The following is a 15,934-nucleotide window of genomic DNA, read 5'->3' as shown; positions in this document are numbered from 1 at the left end:
TAAAATGCCCCATCGATCCATCTATCGGCTACTGCCACCAACTAGACCATCCCCACCCTCTCTCCTTCTCCTTCCCTTTCCTCGTCTTCACGCTCCCACCTCCCCTCCCATTCATCCCCGCCTCCAACCCCTTCTCCTTACCCACCTCCTTCCCCGTCATAACCCGGGAACGGGAACTGCCACTGGCGGTACTCCCAACACTACCACTGCCGCCACCATAGCCCGCCGCGGATGTAGACGGCCCGCCGCCAGGAGACGCAGAAGACGACACGGAAGAGGACGAAGCCGCGGGGTAGAACCCCGACGCCGCGCGACCGCCCTCGCCCTGATAGTCACGGCTACTGTCGCGGTAGCTCTTGCGCCGTCGGACTGTTGCGGCGGGCGACGCCGCTTCTGTCTCGTTCTCTTCTTCCGTCGCGGCGTTCTGCTGCGGCGGTGCCTGGTGGTGGTGGTGGTGGTGGGAGGCGGCGTGGCTCCGCGGGTGCCCCGGGTCTGCGTCGTGGTATGCAGACGCCACGCGCCTCAGGCTCGCTTGCCGTCTTGGGACTGGGGGCGCTGGTGCTGGCGTTAGTTCTGGGGCTGCTGCGCTGGCTGGTGGGATGGGGTTGGGTGGGGAGGGCTGTTGGTTAGTTCTGAGCTTTGTTTCCTGTGTTTTAGGGTTTTGATGACGCTCGTCAGTGATTTCGTGTGCCTTTCGGGGCATCATGGGCTTGACAGATGATGGGACCCTGAAAGGGCGAGTTGTTGCGTTGGACGGGGCCGTCCGGGAGCGTATAACTCGCTGCATCACGGCATGCGCGTTCTCAGGCCCCCAGTGTGAGGCAATGATCTCGAATAGGGGGTTGGGATGTGGCGTGCTGGGCGGTGGCGACCATGGCGAGGTGAGATTATGCCGCTTGATAGTTGCCGTCGCCGTGGTCTGGATCGTGGTCTGGATGCTGGCGATACCATCTGGGGCTGTGCTGCACACCGCCGTCGCAGCCTGCTTCTGTCTCTGGGGAAACCCAGAGTGGCAGTATGCCACACGGACTTGGAGGTAATCCGTCACAGTGCCACCGAGTTCGTGCTCGAGGTCCTCGATCAGATCATCGGACTTTTGCCGGATATGGGTGCGAGGGCGATAACGGACGGCAGGCCCAAGGCGGATATGTGCGATAAAAAGCAGCCGGGATCCCGGATAGAGTACCCTGCCGGGGTTAGATATTACTTTGCGACTAGGGCCGGTAGAAGCAGGCCTACGTTGCACAAGCCTTATCGTCTAGCACCTCGACAATGGTGCTCTTGCCGGTGGGTAGCAGTTCCGTCGAAACATTGTAGAGGAACCCATATCGTAGTGCATCTTTTTACTCGTTAGAAAGTGTCATGAATTGGTTGTGCTCGGTTGTTCGCCTTGCTAACCTGGAGAGAACTGGTGATCCGTCACCCTTTCGTGCCCTTGATCAAGAGTGAGGGCCCGACATATCCGGGTGGACAACTGCACAGCTACCCACACGGTTACAGTACCCTCATCGACGGTTCCGTATTCAGGAGTTACAACAATATTGGGGGCGAGGATACAGGCGTCCTGAAAGTGTGGGGGCGAAGGAGGTCCGGTGGGGTTACGGGGGTCTGTTAATATGGGTAGATGCAAAGTTCTTGCGTCGTTGTCTGACTCGTATGCCAGCGACGGGCGGATGTTGCTCGCTGAATTTGGGCGCGGCGGGTTTGGCTCCTCAAGGACCTCTGGAGTGAGCGGCAGCCCCGGGTCGGCCCCTTCCTGGGTGCCCTCGACGTTAGTGCTCCCACCACGGGCTTGTTCCGGTCCCGATAACGACAAACTTGACCTATTGGAGAGTGAGGAATGGCACGAGGGACGGTCGTTCGACTGACGTGAGCTTGTCGTGCATGATGCGGATCGTCGGTGCTTGGGGGTGGCATCGTCGGCCAAGGGCATCGCTGCTCTGTCTGGCTGGCGTAAGCAGAATGCGCCAGACACGGCCTGATAACGGTGGGATCTAACCGCCTGTGGTCTTGAGTTCCCTGCCCTTGCTCCGGGTGCAGCCAACGGGGTGATACAGGGCCCACGTACCCCGGTCTCCTCTCCTCTTTGGGAGCGTCAGGGGTCGATGTTCGCCGAGTGATTCCGGGGGGGTGCCCATGTTGGCGTCCGACGTCTCGCTTTCTGAGCCACAGCCACCGCTGCCTCTTCCAACTGCTGATCGCTTCGTGATATGCAACGGTCTCGGCATATCACGCCATGGGTGGTTGTGGTTGGACTGGGTGTGAGTTCCTACCGGGCGGAGTTGCCCGTCGGCACAACCCGCCATTACCACCTGAAGTTTATGTTCAGGTGACAGTATTTTCTGTCGTTGGGTTGCTGTCGGGTACAGGTATGTTAGAGGAGGACTGAAACTCTGATTGGAACTCGATGCGTTGTTGGTCAGGCAGAACGGAAACAAAACAGTCTGTACTACCGGAGGGAATCCTCCAGTATGGCGGGGAACTGGATTCGATATTCAAGGGTATCTATCGCTAACATGTCGACAAGGCGATGTAGTCCGCAGTGCTTGCTTGTGTAGCACCGAAGGATCAAGATAGAGCGCTGACGGAAAGTTGCATTCAACGGGGACCAGAAAGAGGGCTTCCCTTCTACACAGTACCATGGGAAGCAGCACCTGTGCCGTCAACAACATGGTTAGAGTTGCGGGGAAAGAGCCGTCTGACGTCCCGAACCAGCTTACTATGCGGCAGCGCCAAGCGTCCGGAGCAGGTTGGATTTGGCTCCTTCGACTTCCGTATCATCCATGCTGAGGAAGTTGATCTGCACGTAATCATTAGCACGAGTTGGGAAACGCAACGGAGACCAGCAACCTACCACGTCATTTGTCGTTCCAGCTTGTCCATACAGGACTCCCTCGGACAAGCTAGCGGCAATGCCCCTCTTTACTCGCTCTTCCCAAACCCCCTCCCAATTCCATTCGCCAGGCCGCCGTGTCGTAGCGGCGGGTACGGCCGCTGCCGGGCCCGACGCTTTTTCCGCCCGAAGCTCACCCTCCGGTCCCGAAACCTCAGCCCCACCCGGCACCGGCAGTGGCTTACCCACCGATTGCCTCCGATGTGTCCGCCACGCATGCCACGCCCCCGGATTCCCTGCTGCTTCGAGCGGCACCGAGTCCAGCACATCCTCATCATCAAACGTGCTCCGGATGTACCTCAGCACCTCGTACGTAGACACCTCCCTCATACCCCCGGCCCGCGCATACCCCGGCACGGACGCAGAAGACGAAGCCGCCGACGTCGCCGAAGCGGGCGTTGTCCCCGTAGCCGTAGCCACAGCCCTCGTAGGCGTCATCAACCCGACCATCTCACCTTGATCCCCGCTGGAACCGGGACCATCCCCCCTTCCTCTCCCCCTCTCCCCATCCCCATCCCCACTACTAACCCCAAGCCCCACCCCACCCCCCATCCCATCATTCACAACAACATTCACGACAACCGCCTCCCCACCACCACCACCACCACCACCACCACCACCACCACCACTACTACTACTACTACCACTACCACCAGCAGCCACCACCACCGCCGCCGCCGCCCTACTCCCTCGTCCAAACCACGCGGGGAACCCATGGCGGAGGCTAAAGCCGCCGGGCGGGAGGCGCTCGTCGTCGGAGGCGCTGGCGGTGGCGCCGTCACGCACGTCGGTCGAGTACATGTAGGTGGACAGCGGGGTGAGCAGCGGGTGGAAGATGTCGGTGGAGAAGGTGACGAGGGGTGGGAGGGACGGGTAGGTGTCCGGGAAGGAGAGCTGGAAGCGCAGGATGGCGGGGGCGTAGGGGCCTGGCGGGTGGTGGTGGTGTTAATGTGATGGTTTTTTTTGGTTGGGGTTTGTTTGGAGGGGAGGGGGGTTTGGTAGTGGTGGGGATGGATGGATTGGATGAGATAGGCGAGGTGCGATGGCTGATGCGATGAATGGACGATAACTAACGACGTACCTTTCCGCACGAATAGCACGCCAGACCAAAGGGTCGGGTCGCCCGGCGTGAGGCTGACAAATATCCCCTGAGGGCAGGCTTGTTTGAGGCCGGTGCTGGCATATCATTAGTTTCGATATGATGATAAGACCCCAAAAATAAAAATAAAAATAAAAATACGTACAACTCGGCGAGGAGATGCTGTCGTTTGAAGGCGGGCAGACCGCCCATTTTGATTGCCCTCGACGATGACATTTTAAAAGTATTCCGAGGTGCACGGCCCGTTACACGGTTGAGACTTCACGAAAAAAAAAATATGATACGGGTTTATGAAAAGTGAGTTCAAGGGTTGATGAATGAGAGGAGGTTCGTGATGTGTGTTGTGGTGTTGCGGAGCTGACACAGCTCAGCTCATGCACTGAGTGAGATGGGGTTATGTTATAGGGTTAGGGTTGTAACTTTTATCTGGTCTGCACCCGACCGAAAAGGGCTTTATCAACGAATGTCTGTGTCATTAGGAACATTCACAGTAAAAACCTCGAGACAAGGCTCCGGACACGGGACACGTTGCTAAGCCACCCCAGGTCTTAACTGGTCTGTAAAACAGTGCAAACATCCTCGGCTGAAACCTAGATCACACCGGTTTCTTTGCAGCTACCTATGAGCTCCGACCTTCCCGTCGTCACATACTACGCTGTCCACAACCTCATCCCCATCATGTGAAAACCAAGCAAAAGGGACATCGACTCGTGCGGTCACCCATGTATTTTGCCCAATGTCCTTTTGACCCACGACTCCCAAACCGAAGATCGTGTCGGGTTGTTGCGCCCCACCATTGGACGACCAGCCCGACGAGACGCCTTCGCTAACCCTCGCCCCTTCCCGTCCGGGCCGGACGCATGAGACCCCAGCAGAGAGGTATATTGCCATTCCCTGTTCGGGGCTCTTCCCCAAGCGGACCTTGTTGCCCGGTCGTTCAGGGAGATGCAAGTCGGGTCTCGATTTTGGACTTCTCCTGCTCCTTGAGCTGCGCGAGCTCTTCTTTGGTGGTGTCGTAACGTGCCGTGAGCTGATTGAACGGATTGTCCGGGCTGCGCTCGAACTCCTTCTTGATCCTCTCCTTTTTCTGATTCATCCGGAGACCGGCACCGCTGCCATCCGCGTCCATCTCGCCGAGCCGCCGCTCCTCGAAGATTGCATATGCAGCCTTGTAACGCCTTTCGGGATGCCTGTCGATCTTGGCATCGGTTCTGGACGTCAGTGACAGCGCGTCGAGCGCGTTGTCGATGCCAGATGCGTTGAGCGCCGACAGGCCCCCGCTGCCGTCGTCGTCGAGCTGCGAGAGGTCTAGGCCCCTGGTCTTCCTGACGGCCGCCTTGGAATTCTTGGGTGCCGATCGCCCCGGCGTGTTCTTCTCCTCTTCGGCCAGCAGAGCTTCACGCTCGGCCTTCTTTCGGGCCTGCTCCGCTTTCTTTTCAGCTTCGGCTTCTCTGGTTATGCGTGCAGATTGTCAGCACTCGTCACCCCAGCCATCCCCGCATGTGTACCAAAAACTGAGCAAATCCGGTAGGTAGTCAAGACGGCCGCCGTCTACTTGGTAGGGACCCCATGTGAGATTTGCGCCCATAGGTTTGGGCGCGAAACGTCTGCGTCGCGGCTGCGGTTGGGATCATGGGTGGACCTGCAGCAGGCCAAATGCCGCCGCCCCATCGACGTGACAGCACAGCAGAGTGTGTCACAGACTCAACACAGCAGCAGCAGCAGCAGCAGCAGCAAAAACCCCGCCCCCCGCCTCCGTCTTTCGAATCGCAAGCCTAACGGCGCTTCCGGCGGCAGGTCGCACAGCAACTCTCCACCGAGGAGAACCCCAAACGAAGGCGACGGCAATCAAGGTGAAACTCACTTTTTGGAATTGCTTTTCGCTCCTTTGTCCCACTTGGCCGACTCAGATGCCTCTTTCTCGGCCTCAGCAAGGGCCGCCTTCTTTGCGGCGGTCTCGGCCTTGCGGGCTTGGCCCGCAGCCTTCTTGCTGTTGCCCTCGGCTCCGCCTTTTCTGGCCATGGCTGCTTATCGCGGTTGCTGACCCGTGTGTCTATTTATTGATGCCGTGTTGTCCTTCTACGCGTAAGAGTTTGGTTGGCAGGCCACTCAGCTAGTCGGGTGTGCGGCGGCGTGTCTCTGGTTGCGGCGGCGATAAAATTGGCAACAAAGGATTGCAAGTTATTAGACTCAAAGATGGTGGGGAGGGAGTTGTCGATTGTGTCACCCTTCAGGGACCCGTAGCGGGGTTTGGCTCAGGCATGGAAGCCCATGGGAAGTGGGGCTTTGCCCACACCGGCGAACCACTTCCCGCTTCCGCTCGTCACCGGTGACGAGCAATGCAACCCATGGGTTGCTATTGCCTTATACACTAGGATCTTTTGTTCTGACCTCGAAAACCTTCCACCCGCCCAACGCAGGATTCGGACTACACACGCAAAGCTACACCTCCCCCCTCTCTCATCCTTATCTGGCCACGTTATTATACCTTTGCATTTACTCCCCTCCCCACCACAGCCAACCGGGTCCTTTTGTTAGGGTAACATCTCGGTCTCTTCCTCTCTCGCGCTGCTCGGAGCTTTGCAACGAGACCATAGGAGCACATGGTGTTTCGAGAGCGGATCCCGAGTCCTTCCTTTCTGCTGCAGCGAACAAGTTGCACTGCCCCGTGCTCCTTTGGTAACTTCCCAAACCACCGCACTAAATGCTTGCATTGGATCTTCGAGGTCATGCGACCTGAGGACGAGGTTTTTCTTTTCTTTTTTTTTTTCAGCCCATATTGCCCCACAGAGTGCACAGGGCTAGAAACCGTTATGTTGCTCGGACATGAACCAGGCCAACATGGCCGAACCGTGAACAGAGCGTCCCAACACGCCATGTAAATCTTCTGGTCTAGACCATGAGCGGCCTAGTTCCACTCGGCCAGGGGTAGGCGCGGCAGAGGGAGTCGCGAGGTATGTACATTCCGTTGTTGTTTCACAGAATGAGCGGAGGCATCGCCTGCGGAAGACGCCTCGCTGCCCGGCCGCCCTATCATGGCAAGCCATCATCCCCAAGTCAGCGATGTCCACGTATGTAGTATCTGCAGTGCTTGGTCAACCTCGCCTGGAAGTAGAGATATCACGAGGCGTGGGTTTGCGCTCCTCGAGGGGCGCATGGTTACCTCAGAGCGATGTCCCTTCTGACAGCTTCCTGCATCATGCACTGTCGCCTCTCTTCTCGGTACCCGACATGGATAGTGAATAATGCGGTCGACTTCCCCGCTAAACATAACCGGCGGAATTCCGTGCTCTGATGGGTGCCGTTAGCGACGATGTGTCGTTATGGTATTACCGTCTCGGCCCACGAGGCCGGCGTATGCTGCGGGAATTTGTACCGGAGCCTTGTTCATCCTCACTGTTCGTGTTCCGCTTCCGCTCCTGCTGCGGTCCACATATTTTGGCGCCCGCTGGGCGACCAGTGCTCTGCACCGTGTAGAGAAAAGGGCTTCTTGTAAGTTCGTCGACCGATGGCCAAGCATGCCCGGATGAAGCGCCCGTCAGCCTATCAACAAAAAAGGCGCGAGGGGCGACCCCGGCTTTTCTGTGGCAGGGGGCAATGAATGTCCGTGTAGACGGGATGTAGAGCATGGCTCGAGCCGTTGGGATGCACTGCCAGTTGGGCGACCCCCGTCCGTTGCGTATCCCGATGAATGGCGCGATCTGCAGTTTCCTGTACCATGACGGTGTCCTATGAGACGAGAAAACTGTCGGACCTTCCACAATCACCAGGGGATTGTGAGAAGGCGCCTGGGATGCCTCCATGGCTTCGGGTTCCACGGCCCTGGGTGCCGCAAGGAGACGACCTGTGACCAAGCCACTGGAGCAATATGTTGATGATTTAACCGTTAATTCCCTGACGTAGTTGGGCCTTCGGGCGGAGCAATTGCCGACGAGTGTCGGGCCTCAAAAGTCGACGAGGGCGGCTCGAGTAACCGCATTGATCAGACCCTGCCGAGTTGGGACTTTGGCCGCGGCGGCCCGAGAGGTGAGATGGCCGACGTGCGTTCGATACCTCCATGCAAGCCAGCACGCTTCAGGCGCGAGTTGGCGAGGAACGGGGCTGCCGTTTGCACGACGCATTGGCGGAACCAGGACGCAATGAGTCATGATAGGCAACTGCAGTCGCCGTCAGAAGCCACCAAAGTTCGTTGGACCGTCGATATCTGTCATCCAACTGCATGTTCCGTCTCTTCTGGAACAGCTCCGCCGCGCCCGCCCCACGGCCGCAGACCGGTCAAGCTGCGGCCCCGAAGCACGCAGGGGACAGAAACGCGGTGTTTATCAATCGAGGGGCGGAGGATCAATCACGAATTGGTTGCAGTTTGGGGTTGGTGGATGCCGCGGGTCGTCGTTCCCAAGAAGGCGTCCTGCTTCCCCCAGCTGGGGTCGAGCTGTATGTGCCCCTTCGCTGCATGCTTAGCCGAGCCATTGATAGGGGGGAGAGGAGCACGAGACTTGGAAGGCGGCGCACCAAGCCTCCGCCTCGACACTTCACCCGCAGCACCCACGCGCATGGACGCCCAAGTCATGTCGATCAAAGATACATCTCGGACGACCTTATGCGGTCCAAAGGAGCGAGGGCATGGACTTTGTCGAGACAGAACACAGGCACAGCCGCACTCGGCCCGTCGTCATGCAGTACTAGTCGCCGTGATGCGAAGGCCGGGGCTTACAGGGCTGTTAACCTCAGATTTCGACCGCCTCGTGGTGGGCTTGGTTCTCTTTGACGCTGCTCGTCGGAAACGAGGTCACGTACGGGGCCGAGGGCTCGGACCGAGCTCCCGAGACACACGTTGGGTTGAAACGCTGTTTCAAGTGAATTCGGTCATCACGACTTGAAGAAAACGCGCAAAGTCGGAGCTCCGCAAGAATCCCATCTTTGAAAGTGAAACCCGATAATGTTAGATTCCGTCTCGATCAAAATTGGGAAGGTGGAAGGTCCAGGGGTGTTAGGGGATTGACTCGGAACGGGCTTTGGAGTTTCTGGAAGATCTGGAGGAAAAAACGCAGCTCCCACTGGACGGAGGAAGGAACCTCCATTGGCGGCAGCCACCATCCATCGGGCTACCCAACCAGGCAATAACGGTGCTAGTTCTGCATATTCCTTCTGCACCTGCCTGGGAAACAGCGCGTGCCAAGAGAGCCCGTCGCAGTCACAGGCGAGAGGGGGGAATCACACCCGATCCCCGGCTCGTTCGGCAGGCCTGATCTGAGGTGCAGCGTGTGCCGCCGCGCTTCAGCGCTCAGCCCAAACCACGATCCCGGGTCAGATCAAAGGCCGCCCGCAGCTGCGAAAATGACGTCTCCGCCCACGCTTCTCGCGTGGCGTGCGAACGGACCTTCGGTTAGTCCGTCCCACCGTTTTTGCAGTCCCAAAGAAGTACCCGTTCTTGCCGTTATCGCACCTGAAAGCGAAGCACGCTCCTCTAACGACAGTCCGACACATTGATGAGGGGTGTTTCCAGCTGCGGTCCTTCTGGCAGTGATATTAGGTAACGTACCTCGGCAGGCTGACATGCAACTTCGGGTGGTACTTAGTTCCGCCCCCAATTGTCCCCAAGAGCGGTAGCTCGTCGGGTTTCGATACTCTGGCGCGGCGTTGCGCGCCAACTCACTCTTTGCTGACAGGTGAGCACATTCATGAGACCCCGTTCCGTCTCAAATGCAGCTCGCACACAAGATTACAAGCCGTGGCCCGGCTCGGCGGAACCGAAACCGTCTAGTGTGCGGGGGGTTTCATTGGGAGTGCCAAGATTTCGACGCCACCCCGCGGCCCAGCACTTTGGGATTTTGTGCAGATTGTCTGGATGCCGAACCAACGACAAACGTCCAAATGAATAATCTTTCTCCATGGATGGTAGGATGGGAAGCGCCCATGGGCGTGTGTTATGGAAAAGAGCATCGGTTGGCTCTGTACATCATGTCTAACTCACCGAGATTGGTATCTTGAATGAGTACACAGTTCACAGTACGAATACATCCACGCAGTTTAAGACAACCATGTTTGGGTTAGTCCTCTCTAAAACAGGCAACGTTCGACAGGGTTCTCGGTTCTTGTTGGAGCGAGTAGGTCCCCCACGCACTTGAGCTTTGCCCACGTGCGCTCGGACCACCTCGATTGCGCGGGCGCAGATGCACACCGCCACGAATCCGCTTCTGTCGGCCAAGGAAAGGTTGCCAGGAAAAGGAAATCCAATACGAGCCGCTTTCGAAGAATTGTTGTGAGATGGTTGGGGATTCCCAATGGGCCAGCGCCATGGTGAGGAGAATGGTTTACTCTGCACACAGTGCTGCACAGTACGCAGCAGAATCCAACGAGAGACGACTCGGTCAATGGGAACTCGTCCGTCTTCGATCCGGGTCGGGCAACCCGGCGGATCTATCTCGGCCCTGCTGTGCCGCCACGAACCCGCTCGCCGAGGGGTGGCTTCATTTGTAGGCGGTGGATGGTGGTGATGATTCGATGCCTTTCAGGTCCATCCGCTTGGTTGGGACCATGGCTCCGCCACCAATAACCCCCATTCAGCGCAGAGAGGCAAGTAGCTAGTGGCATTTTCTTATGGCACAAAAAAGAACAAAAAGGCTTAGTCTGCGCCGGTCTACAGCGTGAATAACCTTCCACGCGGCTTTCCTCCATCGGGTGGTGATGTCCACAGCATGGTTTGGGTACGAACTATCCGCGGTCCAGTCAGCAGCAAACGACGTGCGCCTCCCCGATGCACCGTTTCTGGACAATTGGAGCTAGGCCGTGGGCTGCATGGCACTGCGTGCAAATTAACTACGAAGCACGGGGGAGCTGGTTAGTCAGGTACGCAGGAAGTTTTCCCTCAATCCCTCAATCCCTGGCGTGTCCCAAAGAGTTATGTGTGGGAATTGTTCTGTCGTCGCATTGGAAGCACATGATTTCGATCAGATGCATCCTTTAAAGCAGGACGAAACCGATGACCAATCAGCTCGTGGGAACCCTTCAGCAACCTGGAAGAGTTCAGCCGTGGTCCACTCCGCTGGACTTCTGGGCCGCTCTTCTGAAATTTTCTGATAACCCTGGCTGCATTTCGCGACAACACGATATTATCAACGGCAATCTTGAGAAATGTCTGTGCGGCGATTGGCGTCATTTGTTGTTGTTTTTCTCTGCCAACTAACTAGCCACCGAGACGACTAGCGGTGCAGGATCTCATCCGATGATCTGACAAGACGCACCGTGTCTTGCTGCCGGCAGTGGTCAGGGACAGGGCACGTTGTAAAGTTGACTGAAACCGGGCATCCGGCGCTGATTGGTGCAGAGTTGCAGGCCAAGTCAGAGGATCAGCTCTGCTGGTCCCCGGCCCAGCAATCTGGTTGGACTCCCACATGGGGAAAATCGACTTTCTGGAAGCGAGCTGGCCAACAGGGATTCGGTCCACGCTGGCTGGGTGGTTCACCGATCTGCCGGGGGGTTCGCTGTCCATGACGAGGCTGGGATGCCTGCGAGTTGCGAGCATCTTGCCCACAAATCACCGAAAGGTTGCGGCTGAGAAATGGAGTTGTTGGTGGCACCAGAGCCTGCACAGGGTAACGTGGTGCTCTGAGCAGGGGAGGGCTCCCACCACCGTGCATATTTGCCTTTCTCCTCGGTGATTCCAAACCGCTTTCCCTGCATTCAACGGCAAGTCCCAGTTTTTTAACGTTCTGAAACAGGAGCGGTGTCTGTTCGGATTTTCTACCCAAACCCGATGCGTGCGTGGGCGGCGGTTTGGGGCCGCACGCGCGGGTCACCCTCCATTACTTGTATGATGTGAGCGGGTCTGCCACATGGTTCTCCATAGGGATGGCACCGGTTCCGGTTGGTTTGCCACTCGTCATCGCATCCACAGAAAATTCAGGGGCGGCAGATTTTTCCTCGGCGAGTCTGCGTGTGCCGTCGGGGTCTTGCGAAAAGCGGATGGTTCCCCGGGTGCCTCCCCGGTTGGATCATGACACGCAGGCACGTGCCGCCCTAGGGGAGAGTCTTGCGTCGTACTGTTTGTATGCACGTCAATGAGGCCGGCACTGTGAGCCCTGTGTCAATCCATGATTCCCGCGCGGGTTGCTGCAGACGGGCCATCTGGCGCCGTGCCTCTGCAGCTGCGTCTGCATATGTCTACCACCAGCAACCATTTGTTAGTGAATTGGGACTACTTCTAACTAGCATCTCGATACGTTCGCCCTCCCTACTGAGGGCAACTCATCGTACGAAACGGTCATGGGGGTTTGAGACGGACACGCGCTGGCAAATGAGGGCACGAGTAAAAAAAGCAAACACCACCTTGTTGAGTTGTGGGACGAGGGGCCTTGGGAGAAGGTGGGCTGGTGATTCCGAGCTCCGCGATTGCTCAATGGCTTGGCTGAGCCGACCACTCGGAGCACTGTACCAACACAGTCGGCTGGTCCCCGAGCCTCCCCGTCTCTCAACAGTTGGCGCGATTGTTCGACGTTAAATTACCGAAGCGCTCGAATTGAGTTCGCTCCGAGACATCGCCATGTTGCACAACATTGACCGACGGCAAGCGGGCACCATGTCAAGGGCCCCCTTGGTCCAAGGGGCTGCGTGTTTGTCGCGGCTTCGTTTTGCCGTTTTTCTTTTTGACTTTCTTCTTGGACTGGGTTCGTGTTGCGCCGTTTCGAGCTTAATTTCGGTCCGATGCGCTTTTCCACACCCTGGCAGAAAGAGTTCGAGGTGGCGTCGTGTTGTTCGCCCGAGGCCTGGGTAACCCTGGCTTCACTGCGCAAGAAGCAACGGGGGTTCTGATCGCCCGCCAATACCCACGATCCCCATCGTTTTGGATGCGAATCTTGTCCTTGATGCGTGCGCTTCAATGTTTCCGCCATGGCTCATGCCCGGTTTCCGGCAGCGCCAATATCGATCGCCTCTCGACTAGGAGTTACGGAGTCGATTCCGGCTTGAGGCTCGGGCATCCCGTCCATCCACAACAGGTCGGATGTATGTATGTATCTATGTTGTATGTATGTACCGTGTATCCGTACAATATCGATTGGTGCCTTTCAACCTCCCAGGTAGCGGCAATTCACGCCCGGGTTGCGTTGACTGCAACCTTGGGGCATCCGCTTGGATGTTGTGCTGTGACCGGTCTGGCGATGGTGACAGAAGGCCCGGTAACGAACTCCTGCATCTCCCGAATGCCCTCCTTGAGACTGCAAACGCCATGGGCGCCTCACCGGCTTCCAGTCCACTGGCGGGTGCCATCGTGACCCAGCCAGCTCCCGGTTGCGGGTGCTGGAGGACCTATTAGGGAAGGCACGAGGGAGATCCGATTTGAGCCCTGATGTGGTTTTTGCGCAGCTCGGTCCATCATGCCTACCGCTTTCGATGTTTTCTGGCCGTCACCCTTAGGCATCCCTGGTGGCCGTCTCCACACCGGACGACTAGTCCCGCAATTCTCCGGGTTCCGGCATCGACGATTCACCGCCTCTCAATCGGTGGTCCAATCAGCACAGCATTCTCCCAACACCTCGACCAGTTCATTCTCCATCGAAACCCGCGACATCATCCGCGGCCCAACGTCCGGGACAAGGCGTGACGAAATCTCCATCGCGAGCCTCTTCCCCCCTCACCTCCCCCGCCTCGCGCACAGCCCTTTACCAGTCTTCTCCCAAGTGACCTATCACATCAAGGTTCGAGGCAGGATGCGGCATGTGGGTAGTTATTCACGCAGCCGTGCCACCTTGGGTTGGATTCTTTGCTTTCACTTCGTGTTCAGCGGCAAGCCGCTAAATCCGCAACGAGGAAAAATGACGCCGCCTCACTTTTTAATCCCTGGAGGCAATCGACCGCATGCTTTCTCACGGACACCAGGCTCGCAGCGCTCCGCCGCCTCGGTGCTGCCCGAGGCAGCTTCACAAGTGGGGAGCTGGTGCGCGTAGCCGCGTGTTGCGACCAGGCCTGGGTTGGTGGTATCAGACCCGGCGGTCCTGGGCAGCGAGGCGTTTGCTCACTCTCCCAACCAATTGCCCGCCAACCTCTCTCCCGAAGCACCCGTCGGTCGGTGGGCTATCACGCTGTCCATCAATCCGGAGCTGACGCAGTAGCGGTTTTTTGGACGACCTTCTTGCGAAGGCGGTCTGTTGCTTGCTGTTGTGCGATGGCCTTCTCAAGACATGCCGTCGTCCTGAACCACTCGAGGGGCGTGCCGCGGCACCGGAAAGCCCCCGGCATGCATCAAGCCTTACCCGGGCGCGCTCACAAGAGGTCAGCATGATTCTCGCGGTGCAGCCAACCGTCAACTCCTATTTGCAAGAGGGCGTCTTTTCGGGACAAAAGGCCTCGGCTGGCGCGCCTCCGACTTTGCCGCCACCGCCGACAGCACATCGCTACCTAGGTATGTACATTCAGCAAGTACAGTTACCGCATCGACAACACCGTAGGTCCCACACGCGCTTTCGATCGGCGGCCGACCGGGCGAAGGCCGCGGGGCAGGGGCGTCCAACGGTGGTGGAGGACCCCCTCTGTCAAAGGATCCCACGTCCCAGCAAAACGGTGACGAGTCCATTGACCCATTGCGAATCCCTGCGAAAAGTACAAAGCATGGGTGCAGCGACAGGGTACAACCCACCCGAGGAAAATGGGCAGCTGGGGGCGCTCCAGTCATGTCCACCGCGCGCCAAGGACCCGGGCCCCTGTCGCGGCCCAGGGTACAGGATGGCAGGTCGACTCTCTTCGCCGCGCTCACTTTCGTACCTTTTGGTATGTACTACTTGAGCTTACCCTACTGCGGAGTAGTGCTTCCCCCCAGGATCGTCTGTCTTTTCCCCGAGAGCCAGAAAGCGGGAGCTTGTCACCGCTGTTTCATTGTTTCCCTCCAGATAATTTTATTCCTGGTTTTCCTTGCCCACATCCCACGCAAGGGTCCCCACACAGTCAGATGGATGATCTGGTGACCTCTGTTCTCAGCCCTTCCCGCACCCCAAGCCAGCTTCCATGGGATCCGTCTCATGCGAGCCGGTCTTGGTGGATCGCGTTGTCCCTTTTCCAAGGGAATATATACATACACTCCCAGTCTCTCGATTCCCGCTCCAGTTCAAATACCTGCTCCCTGGTCCTCGCTCTTAGTCTTTGGCTCCGTTTTCTCTCATCATCATCCCATCACTTGCCCAACATCAAAGAGCACCATCACACTAAGTGACCACAAGCTATTCAGACGTGGCCCAGCTCCTAGCGTGGTGTTTTATATACGAACCCGCTCCCGCCCTGACGTTGTTCCCGACTGGTACCAACTCGGCCTCTCAACACGGATAGACCACCACACCACCACACCACCCCCTTACCCCCGCTGCCTGGGATGCGGAGGGAACGAGCGGCAGGCATACTCAGCAGAGCTAAAAAGCTGTGCGGATTTTTTTCGCGACGAACAAGTTTTCCTCGGTCGACGGATCGACATGGCCAGATGCCCTCGAGGGCTATCCTGCGCCGCCCAAGCCTTAGATGGGCGGTTGTTACCGACGGCGTTTTGCATAGGATTTTCACGAGCGACTACCTTCCCCGGGTCTTGGTTTTACTGGGGATAGACTGGTGTTGGCTCACCGAGCGGGTTCTCGGGAGAGATACACGCAGAGCATACACCCTTTTTTCCTTTTGGCGACGGTTGGGTGACCGGGATAGTGGGCGTTTTCCATGTCTCAGGGGTGGGGGGGCTAGGTCACAGCGAGTTTCTTGGTTTTTAAAAGACACGGGCCGAGGAAGATCGGGGTGATTTGCATGCGAGGCAAGGACACTATCCGACCTGGGGGGGACCCTCAGCTGGCACAGCAGGGCCCAGGGGCCCACCACCGCGTTTATGGCTGGAAGACGGGGGGGGTCCAACGGGGCCATGGACACCGCGCTAAGAGAGGGAATGCTTGCTGCTATCGCTGGGCGCTTCCCCT

The 15,934-nt window shown here is 57.9% G+C and overlaps 5 protein-coding genes across 5 annotated transcripts; 2 read left to right on the top strand and 3 right to left on the bottom strand.

The window, feature by feature from the left end:
- Positions 1 to 28: 28 nt before the first annotated feature.
- On the bottom strand, positions 29 to 4,184 carry CHGG_04690 (uncharacterized protein; the record flags this gene model as incomplete). Its single annotated transcript, XM_001223903.1, has 8 exons — positions 29 to 1,235; positions 1,491 to 1,608; positions 2,069 to 2,312; positions 2,368 to 2,482; positions 2,721 to 2,800; positions 2,855 to 3,819; positions 3,975 to 4,069; positions 4,138 to 4,184. 8 exons carry the CDS (start codon positions 4,182 to 4,184, stop codon positions 29 to 31), a joined length of 2,871 nt encoding a protein of 956 aa, XP_001223904.1.
- Positions 4,185 to 4,929: 745 nt separating this feature from the next.
- Positions 4,930 to 6,014, bottom strand: CHGG_04689 (uncharacterized protein; the record flags this gene model as incomplete). Its single annotated transcript, XM_001223902.1, has 2 exons — positions 4,930 to 5,443; positions 5,857 to 6,014. The coding sequence occupies 2 exons, from the start codon at positions 6,012 to 6,014 to the stop codon at positions 4,930 to 4,932; spliced, it is 672 nt and encodes a 223-aa protein (XP_001223903.1).
- A 1,779-nt stretch (positions 6,015 to 7,793) lies between these two features.
- Positions 7,794 to 8,760, top strand: CHGG_04688 (uncharacterized protein; the record flags this gene model as incomplete). Its single annotated transcript, XM_001223901.1, has 3 exons — positions 7,794 to 7,818; positions 7,896 to 8,018; positions 8,156 to 8,760. The coding sequence occupies 3 exons, from the start codon at positions 7,794 to 7,796 to the stop codon at positions 8,758 to 8,760; spliced, it is 753 nt and encodes a 250-aa protein (XP_001223902.1).
- Positions 8,761 to 10,033: 1,273 nt separating this feature from the next.
- CHGG_04687 (uncharacterized protein) lies at positions 10,034 to 10,296 on the top strand (the record flags this gene model as incomplete). The annotated part of the gene is made up of 2 exons (XM_001223900.1): positions 10,034 to 10,041; positions 10,104 to 10,296. 2 exons carry the CDS (start codon positions 10,034 to 10,036, stop codon positions 10,294 to 10,296), a joined length of 201 nt encoding a protein of 66 aa, XP_001223901.1.
- A 3,996-nt stretch (positions 10,297 to 14,292) lies between these two features.
- CHGG_04686 (uncharacterized protein) lies at positions 14,293 to 14,661 on the bottom strand (the record flags this gene model as incomplete). The annotated part of the gene is made up of 2 exons (XM_001223899.1): positions 14,293 to 14,387; positions 14,445 to 14,661. 2 exons carry the CDS (start codon positions 14,659 to 14,661, stop codon positions 14,293 to 14,295), a joined length of 312 nt encoding a protein of 103 aa, XP_001223900.1.
- Between the last annotated feature and the right edge of the window lie 1,273 nt (positions 14,662 to 15,934).

This window comes from Chaetomium globosum, genomic scaffold (genome assembly GCF_000143365.1).
Source record: "Chaetomium globosum CBS 148.51 scaffold_4 genomic scaffold, whole genome shotgun sequence".
Classification (NCBI taxonomy): Eukaryota; Fungi; Ascomycota; class Sordariomycetes; order Sordariales; family Chaetomiaceae; genus Chaetomium; species Chaetomium globosum.
This window is presented reverse-complemented; position numbering and strand designations above follow the sequence as displayed.